Here is a 17,266-nt window from a genome sequence, read left to right on the forward strand (position 1 = left end):
GATGATGGATCATTTCAAGCTGTTTATCTGAATGTCATTTTAGGTAGCAAAATCTTGGGAAAAATGTTTTTGTAGTGATGTAAATTTTAACACACTTATGGAATGAGTGAATAGAAAGTATTATAAATTGCAAAGTAAATAAATAAATTAAATTGACTTTTCTATATAACAAATGAGTCGACTGCTGATGTTTTTTTATAGAGACAAATAGATAAAAGTAAAACAATGCTGTGTCTGTGTTTCAAATAGATGTAATACACTGCTTTTTTGTCATTGATTTCATGAAATACAAACTTTCAGGAGTGAAAATAAACAACTTGAATTTTAGCTTTGTTTCCATATGAAACAAAGCTGAAATCACTGTTATTTTAGCTTTGTTTCACTCAAGGCTTTAGCACTGTTAGACTTTCACTACTTAGGAAATACATCTTGCCACACTACAGACAGAAATGAGAATCTCGTGGTGCGCCTCACTTTTCCTTCCTTTATTTAACCAGGAAAATACTGTTTTAAAACTATCGTCTTGACTCAGTTCCTGTTTTCCGCGAAAATATTTTATTTTGAAAGTATAAACGGAAGTTGAGCTTCAATCATTTGGACCTTTACACAAGCTCAAATGGGTAGCTAACGGTAGATAAGTTTCCTTCTTGTACTTTGGTAAAGTCATTGCACGGGACTGCATTGAGCTATGGGAAACAAAGACAAATAGTCCCGTGGTTTGGGGATTTTTTTCGACTCAACAGGTAGGGGACATTTTGGCTCAAAGTGCTGCCTAACTGTCTGCCGGTAACCTCGAAGTGTTAGCTGAATGGCCGTTAGCCTAATAATAATAACAGCCATCTGCTTAAGCTTCAGGGAGCCGGAGACCTTCCATGTAATAAATATAGTTCAGAAACACTATTTTATTTAATTAAAATTTTATTCTAAGACCTAAAACTGTAAGCAATCTGAAACTTCAGTTGTGTTTATTGGCGTTATTATTGATAACTTCGGTAGTGACGCTTGCCGTCACTCAACTGACTCAGTTATGGTGTAATCCATCAGCCAATAGAATCACTGAACCGTTTGACTGCTTTAACTCTCAGCCAATAGGAACGCGACCCAACGATAAGAGACTCCCCAGACGGTATTCGCTGTCTTTTTCCGGCGCAGTATGCTGGGGATGCTGATGCCAAGGAGCCTTGTTGATTTGTAGCATCACCAGAACTCAATGCTTGTCGACATGCTGTGCTGTCAGAGGCTGCAGCATTGCGTTGACCTCTGTCTGGGCCTTTTTTTGTTTTTAGCCGGGTTGCAGCAGATGGAAGCGGCCGCCGCCGACACAGAGATGGTCAACTTAAACTGGAAGCCATTCATCTACGGAGGAATAGCCTCGATTGTCGCAGAATTCGGTACTTGATGCACCAATACACACAGACACTCGCTTCAGTCTATTTTAATGTAAATACAAAGGGCACTATCTACTAATTTGTTTCAGATTTATGTATAAATTGTCACCAGCTTCTGAAATTTACTGAGAAATTGTGCAGCAGCACCTGCAGAGTGATGATGACTCTGGTTTCAAAGGGAAGCTGATGCATTCTGCTAAATAGATTTTAAGGCCATCTCACATAAACCTAATAAATAAGTCTGGAATATATAATGTGCACAGCTTACAAAGTCAAAGATACAGCAGAATGGCAGTTAGCCTCACTTTGCATCTTTCATGTGATATCAGCAGGTTTTAGTCAGAGCTAGCCTCTAGCTAAATTGGAAAATTATTCCTGTAGAAATATAAAGCTCTGAAAAAAATTACGAGACCACTTAAAATTGTCAGTTTCTCTGGTTTTACTCTTGATAGGTATATGTTTGAGTAAAATGAACATTGTTCTTTTATTCTATGAACTTCTGACAACATGTTTCTGAAATTCGAAGCAACAATTAAGTATTTGCAGAAAATGAGAAAAGGTCAAAATAAAGAAAAAGATGCGGTGCTTTCAGATCTCAAATAATGGAAAGAAAACAAGTTCATATTCATTTAGAAATAACAATACTAATGTTTTAACTAAGGAAGAGTTAAGAAATCTGTATTTGGTTTTGAATGGGATTTAGTATTATTTTCCAGAGCTGTATATGTATAAAATCTATCATCCTATTACTGATTATTTCAGTTGCATAAATATTTATAAAAGTTGTAAAAGGTGGAGGTATTTGACTGGAGATTAATGTTATGTTTAATTAATAACATAATATGCAATGCCCTGCAGAAGTATCCATGCTTCTTGAGGTTTTCTACATTAAAACCACACATTTTAATGCAATTTAAATCTGTATTGGATTGCGAAGTAGAAAGTAAACAATATCTTGTTGCTTTTACACTGATATCAATACATAAAATCCTGTGCAACCAATGACCTTCAGTAGTCACATAATTAAGTGACAGAGTTAGCCTAAGTGTAAATGTAGCTAACACTGAATACATCTTCCTAATAGTAAAACATCATGCGGTAGAAACTGATCAGAGTAGATGGAAAGATGGATTAGTCTGAGTAAAAAACACCTACTAAATGAAGATAGAATGGACCAGTCAAAGTTTTACCAAAATCCAATTGAAAAGACTTGGAAAACTGATGTTTACATAAACTGTCCATCTAACCTGACTGAGTTTAACCTATTTTTACAAAGAAGATGGAACAAAATCCCAGAATCCAATCTTTATTGCTCAAACTGCAGCAGACATGGTTCAATAAAAGTATTTACACTGGGCCTTAATTTTATATATTTCACTTGTAGAAAAATCACCATAGTGTGCTGCTTTGTATGGGACTGTCACATAAAATCCCAATAAATATTTGAGGCTAACATCCCTCTCAAAATTTGTCATCATATTAATCTGTGTTATTTTCCATCTTCAGGGACATTTCCTGTGGACCTGGCTAAGACCCGGCTACAGGTCCAGGGTCAGTGCCAGTACACGGAGGTGCGCTACAAGGGCATGTTCCACGCTTTCCTCAGGATCAGCAAGGAGGAGGGAATGCTGGCGCTCTACTCTGGGTAGGTCGGCGTGTCTTGCTCACATTTTGTTCTTGAGTTTGATTTCCTCTTTTATTTTCTGGTTAAGAACAATCTACTTCAAATAAGCAGATAGCTCATATTTTCTTTTAGGAATATATTAGGTTCAGTTATGGATAACACCAAATGTTTCTTTACATTTTTGCTAAACTAGATGGAAAACTAGAGACCTCACATCTCTCAGTAGTTTATAATTTTAACATGAAACCCAGCCCATTAACTTTAAAGGTGTTATTCTGCTGTTTTTAAATGAAGATTTGATCATCACTGGTAGTTTATTATCCTTCTCTTTATAGCTAGTGAACTGACACAATGTTTTTGATTTGTTTCTGAGTCTTCTAGTATTCAGTGATGTTGGAACACCTGGAAATATTTCAGGAGATTTTTCCTACTGGAAGCAGTAAACCAGATTTCTGATCTATAACACAAACCAGATAAGGCAGTTTTGCAGGGTCTTCAGTACAAGCAGCAGTAGTAGTAAAAGTGAAGGAATTACAAGATTTTTCTCATTTATGCATCAAAAGTATACTCTTTATATTTGAGCATTTTCCTAAACCTACTGAAATAGTTCACTGAAAAAGGTGGGAGTTCTTAGTGTTGATGCATTAGTAGTATTAGGGATACTAATCCAATTTTCTAGTATTTCACCTGCCAAACATGGAAAGAAGAATTCAAATTCCCTTTTCTGGGTGATTGATTGTCTTTGTTAATGTCAAGTTCATGTATTATCTCTGAATGATGTCGAGCTTCTCATTGCGCTCCAGAAAACTGCAAACATCGAGACTAATCTGAACAGCGTAATAAACGTGAGAACAGCCACGAATGAACGTGTCCGTAAAGTTGTGCAACTATTACAGTTACTTTTTCAAAGTAACTATGCCATCACTGGTCATCAGATATTAGAGAACTGTTTTCCAACATTTTTATGGACCACTAATTAATTATTATTTTTAAAATTTCTTCTAGTTTTTTTCTATCGCTTTCAAGATTTGTTGATATTTTCTACTTTGACCTTTAATTAACGGTGTTACAGTGTATTTACACAATACTAGTTCAGTTCAAAGTTGATTGGTCCAGTGATGCTACTTCAAACTTTTCACGTAGACTCAGATGTTTCACTCCTTGTCTTGCATATAAATTGTTGACTTCAACTGACTAATTTTATTTTACTGCTCTGCACAGGATTTCCCCGGCTCTTCTGAGACAAGCTTCCTATGGTACAATCAAAATAGGAACGTACAACTCTCTGAAGAGGTTCTTTGTCACTCACCCAGAAGGTAAGTGTTTGCATATTTTTTGTTAAGTATGCTCCTGTGCATTCTTCCATCTTTTAGTTGGATAAACTATTAGTTTGAAACCATTTCCAATGTTTAAAAAACCCCCTCTAAGCTTGGATTTCAAAGTTATGAATTGTTTATACAGTTTTGCAGACGCAGAAGCTAGACTAGAATAGCATTAATTATGCTTTGTTTTATTTTAGGTGTAAAAACTTCCAGTCGCAGAAGAAAAATCAACAAGTTTCACTTCACGTTTTTATGTCATATTAAAAACTTATGTTGGGAGCTGAATGTAGTATTTACACCCCTGCTTAATAGATTTTTTCTCACAGAAGCAATGCAGTCAACTTAATTTAAACAAAGAATGGGGAGAACTCCTTAAAACTTTCCTTTATTATTATTTGAAGCAGAGTCACTGTAATAACCCGACTCCAGTAATTTGCAAGTTAAATAAGAGGGAAACAAACTTCAGGAAATTAGATTTTGAGGAAATTTTTTACAAAAGAAGAAGTGTAGTAATAATTAGAGGTCAGATTTGCTCTGACGGTCTCTGATACCAAATAGAAATATGATAAAATTATAACAGAATTATGTTTTTTTGATACAGACAAGGATTATGTTTGTGAGCATTAGAAGAAATACGACTGATATATTTTGAAAAAAAAAAAACAAGTATTTTGAGGTTTTGATAAAGAGATTGAGGTATTTGAGTGATTGCTTTATCTACAGTGTGCACATTAAATGACTTTGGTTGACATCCAAATTACATTTAGCTTCACTTGTGTGTAAATAAGTGGCGCCATGATGTTTTTCAGACTGTCAGGATGTTTATGGCTGCTCTTTGGGTTTTTCCCCCCTCTCTTCATGATTCATTATATGACTTTTTCCTACTGACTGGTTCCTGCTTTATCTGCCACCACTACCTGCCGTTGCCAACAACATTCTCTTCTCCCCGGTGTCTCTTTACCATCATCGACTGCAGTGCAGTTTCTGAGTAAAGTTCCTGGAGACACTGCAGAGCTACAAATATTTCAGCTCCAAGCAGTTATTTTAAATTTAATTTTCACTCAATTCACTTATCTTTATTTTAATCATGATTTTCCTCAATCTAATGCAAGAAGGGAAGACTGAAGGCCTTGTACTCATTTTATTGTGTATAATTCTGATAAACTATATTTTTCAGTAAATGTACTGTTTTGACCTCACAAGCAGCCTTGAACTAGAATTAATTAGACCTTGAATTCTCACTATAGTTGTAATGTGTAAAGATTAGTTGTTCAGAACATTGTGACCAGTTTCCACACTCTTATTTTTGTGCAGCTTCTTTAAGCATCCGTTTTTAGTTGATTCAGGTTATTTTTAGAACACATGTGAAGTCAGAATTTGTAAAAACAGCTTTCAAAAGGTCGCTACTTGGCAATTTATTTGTATTTGGCGTAAATTCAAAATGAGTAGCAGCACTTGTTCTCCAACAAGGCTTCTCCATTTTAAAACGAGAACAAAATTTAAACAGTCTTTATCAGGAGTTTATATTTGCAATTAGTGCAGCTAACCTTCATAAAACAGCAGTTAATATATTTCTTTATATTTAATTTTAAACATCCAAACATATTTCCTTTTAAATATGTTTACTTGGTAACGTAAACATATTTACGTTCTCCAGGTGATTGCTAATGGATCTGGTTATGTTATGTAAATAAAAACCTTTTTTCCCCAAACAAACAAAATCAGAATCATCAGGTCAAACATTTAAAACATGGATATTTCCATTATGACTTGTTTAAATGTTTAAATACCTCAACATCTGTGGTGACTTCTGTGCTTTGGTTCACAGATGAGACATTGATCATCAACATCTTCTGTGGGGTCGTATCTGGGGTGATGTCCTCTATGCTGGCCAACCCCACTGACGTCCTCAAGGTGATTGCTAATGGTAACATTAGTCTGATGGGTCTGTTTGCCGACACATAAAAGCAGCTTTGGTGGTACGTTGACATGGAAACGGGTCGGTGTTCTTCCAGGGATGCTGGACTCAGGCAGATGACATCAGAATGATGTCACTAATAAGGAAAAACTCAACATTTCTCATTAAGTCAACAGCTGACTGTAGCAGTGGTAGACATATAAACCAGTTACTAAACATACATTTATGAGAATCTTTAAAAAAATTATAACTTTCCGTAATTGTTTTCATTCCAGATAAGAATGCAAGCGCAGGGCAGCCTGCTGCAGGGCAGCATGATGTCCAACTTCATCAACATCTACCAGACCGAGGGCACCAGAGGGCTGTGGAGGGTGGGTTCTTTCTGGACGCTTCTGTGACCATTATGTTTGGAATAATGCTGCTGTAGAACGTTTTATTGGGTTCAGGGATGACTGGGTTCAGAGGCAAGGTCATTATAGTTAAATAAAACTAATGAAATAACCAGAACTGAAATTGAGGAAACATTTTTGTGAACTGAAATAAATAAAAACGGTAATTAAAGGGGACAAACTGTAACCAACTGGAACTATGTCATGTTTTTTTTTAAAAACTAAAACGTACTAAAATTATAATATATATTTTGTTTTTGTGTTTATGAATCTATTTATTAGCCTTTCGAACTAAGTTGTCTGTTGGGAAATTCTGGTTCTCCATACTCCCCCTGGCAGTGCTTATGCTAGTCTGCAAAATGGCAACAGCTACTTTGAAGTTTGCAGTTTTAACAAGACAAAAAAAAAGAACTGGATGAGGTATGAATACTTTTGAAAGACATGGTATGTATGACCTCTACTCATAAATACATAACCATATCCAGTCTAACCCCAGGCCTAAAGATGAGGATGAAAAGATCTTACTTGCTTAATTTTTTACTTTCAGTTATAGAAATATTTTTGGAAAATATTGACAAACTGCTTGGCAGTTTACTCAGAGTTGTTCTGCAATAAAGCCAAAGTTAGACTTTGTTCTTCTTCTTCCTCTTCAGGGTGTCATCCCCACTGCCCAGCGGGCAGCCATTGTGGTCGGAGTGGAACTTCCTTTCTATGACGTCACAAAGAAGCACCTCCTTCGCTCTGGCCTCGTGGGAGACACCATCCTGACACATTTCATGTCAGTCTCTTCTTTATATCAAATTTTTCTTGGTTTTTGTGTATTAATCACTTTCAAAATGTTTTCCACAGGTCCAGTTTTACTTGTGGCCTGGCCGGGGCCATCGCCTCCAACCCTGTGGATGTGGTTCGGACTCGCATGATGAATCAGCGGGTTGTGTCTGGAAGCCCCATGTACAAAGGAACGCTGGATGGAGTGATGCAGACGTGGAGTAATGAGGGATTCTTTGCTCTGTATAAGGGATTCTGGCCAAACTGGCTGCGACTGGGGCCTTGGAATATCATCGTATCCTTTAAAAGCACACAGAAAAACCTATTTCAGTGAAGAAACAAAAAAAGACAATAGTTTAGACCAGTCTTACTCAAACTGTGGTCTCCAGACCTCTGGTGGTCCGCGGGGCCCCCCTAGTGGTCCGCGAGGTACTGCATGTAAACAACCGTTTACTTGCCGTGAGGCTAGATCAAAGTGCGACGCTACAGCTAGCTTACCAAAGGATTGTGTTTAAAAATTATAATGTAAGACTTAAAATGGAAAGCTTAAAACCAAGTCACCCAAAACAAAAGCTTCTGCACCGATGGAAAGAAAACAACTCCAGGACTACTTAGAGTAGCTGGTGAGAGTGTTGATGTGCTGTTCACTAGCGATTGGACGTTCCTTTGAACTAACACTCACCCACAATAGGACCCGTCTCTGTTAGGCAGAATTGTTTTTGTTTTTTATGACTTTGCTTGCTTATGATGCTTTGTTTACACATCTACAGGTATTGTTATTTTTATTTAGTTAAAAATAATTAAATACAGTTAATAAATACAATTGGCAGAAATGGGTGGATTATTTTATATGTAATGGTGCAGAAAAGGATCTTTTGTTTCTGCTAAAGCAACTCAAGTCCATTTTTCTTTAATTGTGCTTCTAAATCACAAATAGTCCTAAATGTTAGTAATGCACACAACACTTGGTAGTAAAGATCAACTTATTTTTTTATTTCCATGTGTTTGATGTCATTGGAAAGCTTAGACACTTTCAGGATCTTTTAATAACTCAAAAATGCCCAAGTAGACATGTTCATGGCTTAGTTGTGGCCGGTCAAATTTAACAGCACCACTCTTCTCATAAAGATGAACAAAGAAAACAACAATAAGTGAGTTAAGAGACTAATATTTTCATTTCAGGTTGCAATATATATTAAGTTGCATTATTGTGGAGACAATTTCAGGTCAGGTGGTCTGTGACTGTTAAATGAGTTAGAGTTAGGAAACACTGGTTTAGATCCACACTCAGCTGCTAACACTTCCTGCAGTTTGTCTAAAAGTAGATCTGAGGATCAAAATAAGTTAATTTGAATAGTGTAGAAAAATGTAACCTTTACTTTAAAGACATTTATTCAGTGGAGAATGTAATCCCCCCTTACTTTCGCAAGTTTTGCCATCCGTAGGGAAGAACATTTGATTTTTTCCTCTTCGCACAATTTTTTTAAAATCATCCACCAATTTTTTAAGGGCAACTTCTAACGATAATTATTCTTTTCACTTTAACCTTGTTAACAAAATTAGAAAGAGCATACTATTTATTGCAATAATGAACACCAACATACTCAATTAACCGTTTTGTGACTTGGAGAAAGTAAACAGTGGCTGCAAATATTGACGTATGATTGTGAAATTAATGAATATAGTAAAACTACACACAAATATGTTTATTGGCACTTTTTGATCTTGTCAGCTGTAAAACTTAAATAAATAAATAAAAAAACTAGATCTAGCAATGCGAACAAAAAGCTTGCGTTTATGTCCATGATGCCATGCACTGTTAAGAAGATTCCAGAGGCCTGTGGAACTTTAATAGCCCAACAGCATCACACATCCCCCACCATACTCAGTCCCTTTCTGTTCAGGTTTGTTACTCCCAGCCTGTGTTTGTAGCCTGTATTCTATTTGCTAGTAAAATGAAGGGTGAATTGTCGTCATCTGACTCCCAGTAAGCTTCTCCTTTATACAAACTCCTGAGCTTTTCCTTAGCAACCGATCCAGTTCTTCATCACGTTCGAGCAGCTGAAGAATCTCCCGTTTTAACACGGACCGCACGTGGGACTGCGCTGGTCTGCTGGACATTCCCAGAGATAAGTGGAGTTTGAACAGAGCAGCAGCCAGGAGTTTATGTGCACCAGCAAGCCCCCACTCTGTAAATAAGACAGAACCTCACACTGCACTCGTGTAAATATTTTTTTTTTACCATCACCGTTTTTGTTTTCACGCCATTTTAGTTCCACGCCGTGACATTGGACACTCCTCAGGCAGCTAAGTGTGTGGAGAGCTGGCAAAGAAGGGAGATTCAATCAAATAGGTCACTTGAGTCACGAATTAATAAAAAAAAATGATCCTCATCATGCACTCAGGTTTCCTGCAGGTTTGTGTGTTTACCTACTGAACTGACTACTCCTGAACTGATTTGTCCAACTTCATAAGATGAGTCGAACACTGGAACATCTGATCTAACTGCGCATAGTTTCATGCGGCGGCACAGCCATAATGAATAGATTCTTTTTAAAGCCACGATGCTTTATATTTTATAGAAAAACTGAACAAATGACAGGCTAACTGTTACAGGCTGGAGGTAAAGCAGATGTCCAGAATGAAAGGAAGTAATAAACGTGAAAACGTCTGTTTTTATGTGAAAAGAGTTAGAAAATCTGTCTATAGGAAGATTTTGGAAAATAAAATGTGCTGTTAAGATCCCAACTGAACCAAAGTATCCAAAGAGAAAAGAAGTGACACATTTGCATTCTTATTTATATTTATACTTTATTTTACAGAGCTGCTAATTTTAATGAAGTTTTTGTCTTATTTTGCCTCAGTGACGTATTCCTTTGAATTTGTTCACTTCCATTCTGAGACAGCAACAGGGAACTAACTGGTTGGTAATTTCTGTCCTGACAGGGTAAATGATGTAAATGTCTGTACAGACTCATCCACCCGTTAAAGGTGGATGTACTTCCTGTAAATCAGCTGTATATTCAGTTTTTTATTTTGTGCCAAACTGTGATTCTTTTAGGCCCCGTTACATTTCTCTGCAGCTGCTCCACTGCAAGACATCCAAATAAGATTCAGGGAGCTCTGCATGCATTAAGAAAACCACATTTACTTCTAAGCTAACTTATTTGAAATGTATTGCATAGGTCCAAAGACATTACACCTAAATATTCACATTCCACACCACCAAACATGTTTAAATGTCAAATGTTATTTTATGTTTCTTTTAAAAGCTGAAGATGTGGATTTTACTTGAATATGAGTTATATTTAAAGCTGGGTGTTTTGTGTTTAGAAATCTTCTTAGGTTTGTGGACATGCTAACTTATTTACTTTTTGTTTGTGAAAATGTAAAATTTCTTTCAGTCATTTCTGTTCCGGCAGAGGCTGATAACCCACAAATTTTTTTTAAAAGGTTTCCGAACCACAAAAAATGTCTGCGCTGTTCATATGGTTTTATTGGGAATAAGCACCTGAGTTACGTTTCCTCTGTATTTATAGAGTAAACAGCGACTGTTTCCTGGATTCAGTCTTTTGTTATATATTTTTCTTTAATCCTCTCTATAAGTTAATAATTAAGATCCCAACTGCTACTGGTTTGATCTGACTTTCCTGAAGAAACGTTTTCATGCTCTTTGTTCAGTCGACAGAAAATGACGTCGAAATCAGCAGCTCATTGTTTTAACTCTAGATTCACTACATTTTTTTTAAGAAATAAAAATTGCATTCTGATTCAATTCTTTTGAATCCAAAAGAAAAATGTACAATTAAATCTTAACGTGTTTAAGGCTTGTTTTTTTTTTTTTTTTTTAACAAAAAAATAAATAAACTGGAGAAAAAGTAAATCAACTGATTGGAATTAAGATTTCTAGATTTCCCTCCAATCTAAATATAAATAGATTGATTGATTTTATTTCAGTTGAAGTCCAAGTCACACTAAAAAGAAAAAAATAAAACAATCAATAAAATAAGAGAAAAGAAAGTACATAAAAATGCCCCTAACTATTCAGGAGGCAGTCCTATCAATGTCTCCAAAGTACAGATGAGTAACTTACTGCATTATGATATGCAATATGATCTATTGTCACAAATTTCAAACCCTGTCAATACAGCCTCATAAGTTTATTTCTAATATGACTGGTTAATTTCAAAGATGCAACAGCGTCTGTTTCCGTTTAAAAGTTTACAGAAAAGATTCTGCTGTGAGCTTGTAGGTTTTTGTTGACTTAAGCTAAAGTTTGAAATGTGTTTCTCCTTCATGTTCTTCTGAAAGCTCTCCAGTTTCAACACATTGTATCCCCTTCTTAATCATAAATGCCTTTAATTATCTTGTGGAGTTCTGGGGCACTTTTATCATCTGCTTCAAAAGTTGCTGAATGTTTACTGCTGTAGTAATGCAGGGATTGAAGGAGGAGTGTTGTGATTGGTTGAAAATTCAAAATGAAGAAAATGTAGAAAAAAACAAATTGCTACTTTAGGAAAATAAGACAATTATTTGGTGTTTGTTTTTCTTTTTTAATAGTTCAGATCATGAGACATTTTGGGTTCAACATTGGCAACATTTTGATTTACACAAAAACAAAGAAGCACTTAAAGTCACTTTGTTCTGTGCCAAAACAAAAAAGCCAGATGTTAAAAAGGTTTTCATCACCAAGTTGTAGAACTCATTGGAAAGATTTTCTTTGTTTCTGACTGGTGTTCAGGCCAAAGGTTTGTTTCTGTCAACATTTCAGGTATGAGCAATTAGTTCAAATCTGTATATTCTGAAAAGCATTAAGAAAACCAGTCATTATGTCTTTTGGAATGGGAAAACAGATTCATCTCATTACAGTAATCAGTTTTTCCATTATAGCATGTAGCTATTAGCTCATTTGCACAATGTTGAGAATGTAAATGAAAACTGTTTTGATGTCTGACTGAAAAGGAGTTGGTTCTCTGTCATAATTATCTTTATGAAAATATTCTATTGGGGGGAAAAAAGTTTAATCATCTTCCAATAACTTTGTTTTTTTGTCAAATTCAATGTTCTTTGAACAGACTGTTCCTTTAATATGCACAAAACAGCTGTGAAACAAACTGAGGTCTAAATCTTCCTAAAGTGTGTTTCTAAAATCACCATTGAGAATTTGATCTTGAGTATATTTTTGTCTTTTTATTTAGACAGCAAGACACCATTTACATTGTGTTGGCCATGGCAATACATTTCTCTCTTCAGCTATTATTAATCTTCATTCAAATTTTCCGATGCCGTCATCAAAATAAGCAAGAAAAGCTCCATTTACATGGTGGGTTTGGCTGTGTTACGCCATATTTTTAAAAGCTGGTGGGGTCTTGATGTTCGGTCTGTGGCATGCTTTTTGGTACCATCAAAAGTTGCATATTCCAGCAGCTGAACCTGTGCAATAATAATTGTTTGCATTCAGATGGTGTATTTGATACAAAATGGAAAAGTCTCATTCTTTGGCAATATTCTGCATGGGGAATGATGTTGTGATTTCACGGTCAGTAGTTGAACTCTCCTCTGATTGAACAGACTTGCACTAATCAGAAAATAGTCTGTGAAGTTTTAATTCTAATGGATGGGCTTTATCACATCTGAGTGAAGGATGGACATTTTCTCTCTTAAATATCTGGCAACTGTTGAAGTGTTATTGTTGCATTTAAAAACTTGACCACTAGAGGTCCTATAAGGCTCTACTGTCCTGATTTTATCTTGATGAAAGATTTGGCTCTTTCAAGATCCTGAAAAAGTTAAAAAGTTAAACTTTATATTATTTGGAGAAAGTTGCAGCTTTTCATGAGTCTTGAATGTTTCTGTTTAATACGCTCTGGGATATTTTCTTGTCTGTAAATACTTGAGATCTGCTATCTGTTGCGTGAAGCCTAAAGGCCTATTGTGCGGGGATAGCTAGGTAATAAAACATACATGTTTTGTTTTTATTCATAATAAACTAGTTAAATAGCTGTGAATTCACTTTTTTATGGAAATGTGTGGAGCATACATGTTTTGTTAAAGTTGGACTTTGGCAGATCTGGGGGAATATTTTTCCCCCAAATCTGCCAGTTTCTCTTCTGACATGCGACTTCTTTCATATAGGATTTTTAATATAATTACACTGATCTATTTGCAAATACACAGACTTAATAATTATTGCATTTAAGGGCATTTCATATTTGCAATGAGTTAAAAATGTGCAAACCAATGAATCAATCTGAAAGGAGGCTTGTTTCTTCTACCAACCTGCCGATGCATTTGCTTTCAAATGTTCGACTTATTTAACAGAGAAGGTAATAAATCAATAAATCAGTCTGCTTGGGAAAGAAAAATTACAAATATTTCACTGCCAATGATTATTTTCTTGTATCATTGTTGCCTGTATTCTCACTTTTTACTTGATGAATGTTAATGTTGAAACTTTTATGTGAATCTTTTTTTGGCACTTTGGTTTAATGTTATTTATATTTACTGTTCATTCAAATAAAGGACATGCTCTGACTGTGTAAGCATGCTTTATTCAAAAAACAATGAGTGTCATTTTAGTTAAAACAGCTGCAACATTTCAGCACTAAAGTGATGCATTTCAGCACTAAAGTGATGCATTGAAGGCATTATTTTAGCGCTTGTTGGGGTCATCATATGACCCGGTTCAGGTGTGTCTGATTGTCACACAGGTGAGCTGTCTTTTTAATAAACCCTGAGAAGCAGTGGAGGGAGAAGCTGTTTTTAAGTGTTAAGGCTGAAATCCTGCTGCTTTTTTTTTGACTAATTAAGTTTGTTGCGATTTAGGTTTTTTAGATTTTGTAGCCCATCCAGAGAGCTTTGTGACATTTCAGCCGCAATTACATTTGCTTGCATTGTCTGTCTGGTTAATTTTATTTTTCTATTTCTATAGTAGGCTTATTGTACAAGTCTTTTTATGATTTGAGTTTGTTTTTTATTCTTATTTAGCTGAATAGCTTCTGTGTTTTGAGCTGGAAAGTAAAGAGTGTGTAAACCATGAAAGAGGAAATTGCTGCAGCTGTGTTCTTTACCACTCGGCTGGTAAAAAGATACGGTTGTCTGGATAACGACAGCAGGGAGCGGTTTGCTGCCGCCCTCACCTCGGCTCTGTTCGAGAACTACAAGAATCACTGGCACCCAAGCGTGCCCACCAGAGGACAGGCCTACAGGTGAGGACCCTGGGATCTCATTGTGATGCACTGTTGGGTTATCCTGCTGCACTTATGGTGGTTTTGTTCACCAATAAATGTTCACTTACAAGTTAGTCAGATGCTTTGCCCAAAAGTTTGCTTGAGCTATCTAGAGTAGGTTAAGAAAATAAGTGATTCTCAATAATCCCAATATGCTAGCAATTTTCTTTTGAAGGGACACTCAGATACGAAAGTGACCAATTTCTAACTGTATGTAATATTTTCAGAGTTTTTCCCTAGGTTAAAAACAGCTGAATGTAGGCTGCTTTATTTCTCCCAAAAAATAACTGAACCTACGATGATTTTATTGCTCTGTCATATAAGCTTGGAGGTTTTTAAATGCCATATGTTTTCTTTTAAAGCTATATAAAAGGTCAAAATAAGAACTCTTGCCTTCTATATAACTTAGTACTCTTGGTTAAATTGTGAACTTGTTTAACTATTCTGCTTGGGACATTTTCTGGCACATTCACTAACCTACTGAAGCCCACTGGGCCTTATGAGGCCAAGTTCTGGTTGTATTGTGGTGGTTATTGGTTAAATTTAGAGGTATGGTGTGAACTAAGTTCTTGTTTGGTTAGTAATATACTGGTTATGGTAAGGTGTAAATGCAGTTACTAAACTGAATTTCAGTCTCAAACACCTGTCGTCCCGTCTTATGCAGTTTGTCTCTTATTTGAACGGACTGCTGAATTGAAACTCTGTGCTTCTGTGACAAAGAAGCTCTGATTCTAATTTTGTCATTGCAATCTGGTTTCAGGTGTCTTCGTATGAACCGTGTCCAGCTGCAGGACCCGGTGTTGCAGCAGGCCTGTGAGCGGAGCGCAGTGCGGTACGAAGACCTAGGGCTGCCCCTGGAGCTAACGGTGTGGGTCGACCCTGGAGAGGTTTCCTGCAGGTCTGTTTACCTGAGAGCCAGATGTGGTGGTGATAAATGGCATTGCAGAGTTCTCAGATGTTGACAGTCAAGTGAAATTAAACTAAGTTTGGCTTTCTGCAATGGAGAACGTATTCCTTTTTGTTTTTCCAATTGTGATTTAAAGATTGCCATAATAACCACTGGAGTCGGTGTGTTTAAGGAACTTTCTCTATCTGCTTTTGTTTTCTTTCGAAGGTACGGTGAACGTAGCACTCCATTCTGCGTCTCGGTGTTGGACAGCTGTCGGCGAGATGGGGAATTTTCACGACGCATCCATGAAGCTGTGGAGCGAGCAAGCCTCGACATCCAGTCAGGAAGTTCTTCTGATGAAGAAGACAAGGATATGGACAAAACCATGAGTAGCAACAGCAGCCGCAGTCTATCAGGTCCCTGCCCTTCCACAGGCTTCGAGCCTAAAACCATCCCAACCATCATCAACCCCAACAGCATTTACCGGGTGAGCCCACATGAAGCTACAGTATTGTCCAAAACTCTTAAATTGTCCATTTCTTCATTTAGCCTCAACATTATGAGCTTTTCTTGTCATTTTAAAAGGGTCTTTCTGAGATGTTTTGACTCTGGTAACTGTTGTACCCCTCTTGCTCACAGTTAAGTGAGTTCTCTCCAGGAGCTCCGCAGACCTGGGTGAGAGAAAAGAGGAAGGGTTTCCCTGGAGAGGCTTTCTCTTCTGCTACTGGATGTCCACTGTCTCAGTTCTCCAATCAGAAAGGCTTTAAATCCAATCGGCCCACGTTTATTTTTGCGGGGCCCCGTGTCGACAAGTACCACTGGGTCTCCAAATCTCGATCTTGAAGTTGGCTGTGGCTCTTCACTTGGTACTGAATATATTCCTTTAAGACTAGACTTCGTTTCACAGTGTTTGTTTAATCTTTAAATTAGTTTATTTGAATTGGTTTAAATTGATAGTTTAAAATATTGCTGTTTAAGCAGGTTTTTATGAAACTTATTGTGCTATTTTAATCTAATTCTTCTATGTGTTTTTAACTTGGATTAAATCAAATGTGAATAAAGTGAGAATGAACTGTCATTGAAAAATAAATTTATTTCTGCATCATCTGCCAGTTGTGCTTTTCTTTTCTTTTTTTCTTCCCCCTAGACATCTAACAACTTGGTGTGGGTGGTGGCTGTATGAATGTGAACTTAAGATATTTTGAATTCAGATGAGGTATTTGACACTTGAACTTGTGTCAATGACCACCTCAAAGCCCCAACTGCATCATAATAAAAGGGGCAAACCTCTTCCATATTTCTACTGAAAACCATGACTGCATCTTGTAATGCGATTCTGCTCATGGCAGATGAGCAACACTTGCCTCCTTTGGTGCCTGTTCCAGGTTTATGCACTGTATATCAGATAATTTACATATGTGTGCATGATGTAAATTATGCAGTCGATAAGTCCAAATGAAATGTTTCCTTCTGGATTTTGAATTGTTTGCATATTTGGAACGAAGCAGAAAACTTATTCAGAGTTGAACAACTTTCACCTTTGGTCTTCTAGAAGATTCATTTGCATTCAGATGGTAAAGTACAAAGCTGCACTGCTCTGGATTGTCTTTTTTTTTTTTTTTTTTTTTTTTTTAAAGCGATAAACTTCCAGCATATCTAATTTGCATATTAACCTGATGTTCCCATTTTGCCTGTTCTGCATTTTAATAGTTTTCCTGTTTGAGACTGAATGTTAAATT

General features: G+C 36.5%; 2 protein-coding genes across 3 annotated transcripts; both read left to right on the forward strand.

Moving 5' to 3' along the window:
• Window positions 1-581: 581 nt before the first annotated feature.
• On the forward strand, window positions 582-13,951 carry slc25a14 (solute carrier family 25 member 14). Of its 2 annotated transcripts, XM_015001473.2 has the most exons (9): window positions 582-743; window positions 1,287-1,391; window positions 2,895-3,033; window positions 4,234-4,328; window positions 6,163-6,248; window positions 6,528-6,623; window positions 7,295-7,419; window positions 7,491-7,704; window positions 9,450-13,951. In XM_015001473.2, the coding sequence occupies exons 2-9, from the start codon at window positions 1,301-1,303 to the stop codon at window positions 9,489-9,491; spliced, it is 888 nt and encodes a 295-aa protein (XP_014856959.1). In that variant the 5' UTR covers window positions 582-743; window positions 1,287-1,300; the 3' UTR covers window positions 9,492-13,951. The 2 variants fall into 2 exon arrangements, with proteins under 2 accessions (XP_014856959.1, XP_014856958.1); XM_015001472.2 differs by lacking the exon at window positions 582-743 and having other exon boundaries at window positions 1,145-1,391.
• A 147-nt stretch (window positions 13,952-14,098) lies between these two features.
• Window positions 14,099-16,634, forward strand: btg4 (BTG anti-proliferation factor 4). The gene is made up of 4 exons (XM_015001474.2): window positions 14,099-14,617; window positions 15,399-15,536; window positions 15,753-16,014; window positions 16,167-16,634. The coding sequence occupies exons 1-4, from the start codon at window positions 14,445-14,447 to the stop codon at window positions 16,368-16,370; spliced, it is 777 nt and encodes a 258-aa protein (XP_014856960.1). The 5' UTR covers window positions 14,099-14,444; the 3' UTR covers window positions 16,371-16,634.
• Window positions 16,635-17,266: the final 632 nt, after the last annotated feature.

This window comes from Poecilia mexicana, unplaced genomic scaffold (assembly GCF_051168715.1).
Source record: "Poecilia mexicana isolate PSO_F unplaced genomic scaffold, ASM5116871v1 scaffold_14, whole genome shotgun sequence".
In the NCBI taxonomy this organism is placed as follows: Eukaryota; Metazoa; Chordata; class Actinopteri; order Cyprinodontiformes; family Poeciliidae; genus Poecilia; species Poecilia mexicana.

Bases quoted from the DNA above. Each gene is read 5' to 3' on its own strand.
- btg4 (XM_015001474.2), top strand. From the start codon at position 14,445: ATGAAAGAGGAAATTGCTGCAGCTGTGTTCTTTACCACTCGGCTGGTA. The intron at 14,618-15,398 runs GTGAGGACCCTG...ATCTGGTTTCAG, and splicing joins ACCAGAGGACAGGCCTACAG to GTGTCTTCGTATGAACCGTG. The intron at 15,537-15,752 runs GTCTGTTTACCT...TTTCTTTCGAAG, and splicing joins CCTGGAGAGGTTTCCTGCAG to GTACGGTGAACGTAGCACTC.
- slc25a14 (XM_015001472.2), top strand. From the start codon at position 1,211: ATGCTTGTCGACATGCTGTGCTGTCAGAGGCTGCAGCATTGCGTTGAC. The intron at 1,392-2,894 runs GTACTTGATGCA...TTCCATCTTCAG, and splicing joins CTCGATTGTCGCAGAATTCG to GGACATTTCCTGTGGACCTG. The intron at 4,329-6,162 runs GTAAGTGTTTGC...TTTGGTTCACAG, and splicing joins CTTTGTCACTCACCCAGAAG to ATGAGACATTGATCATCAAC.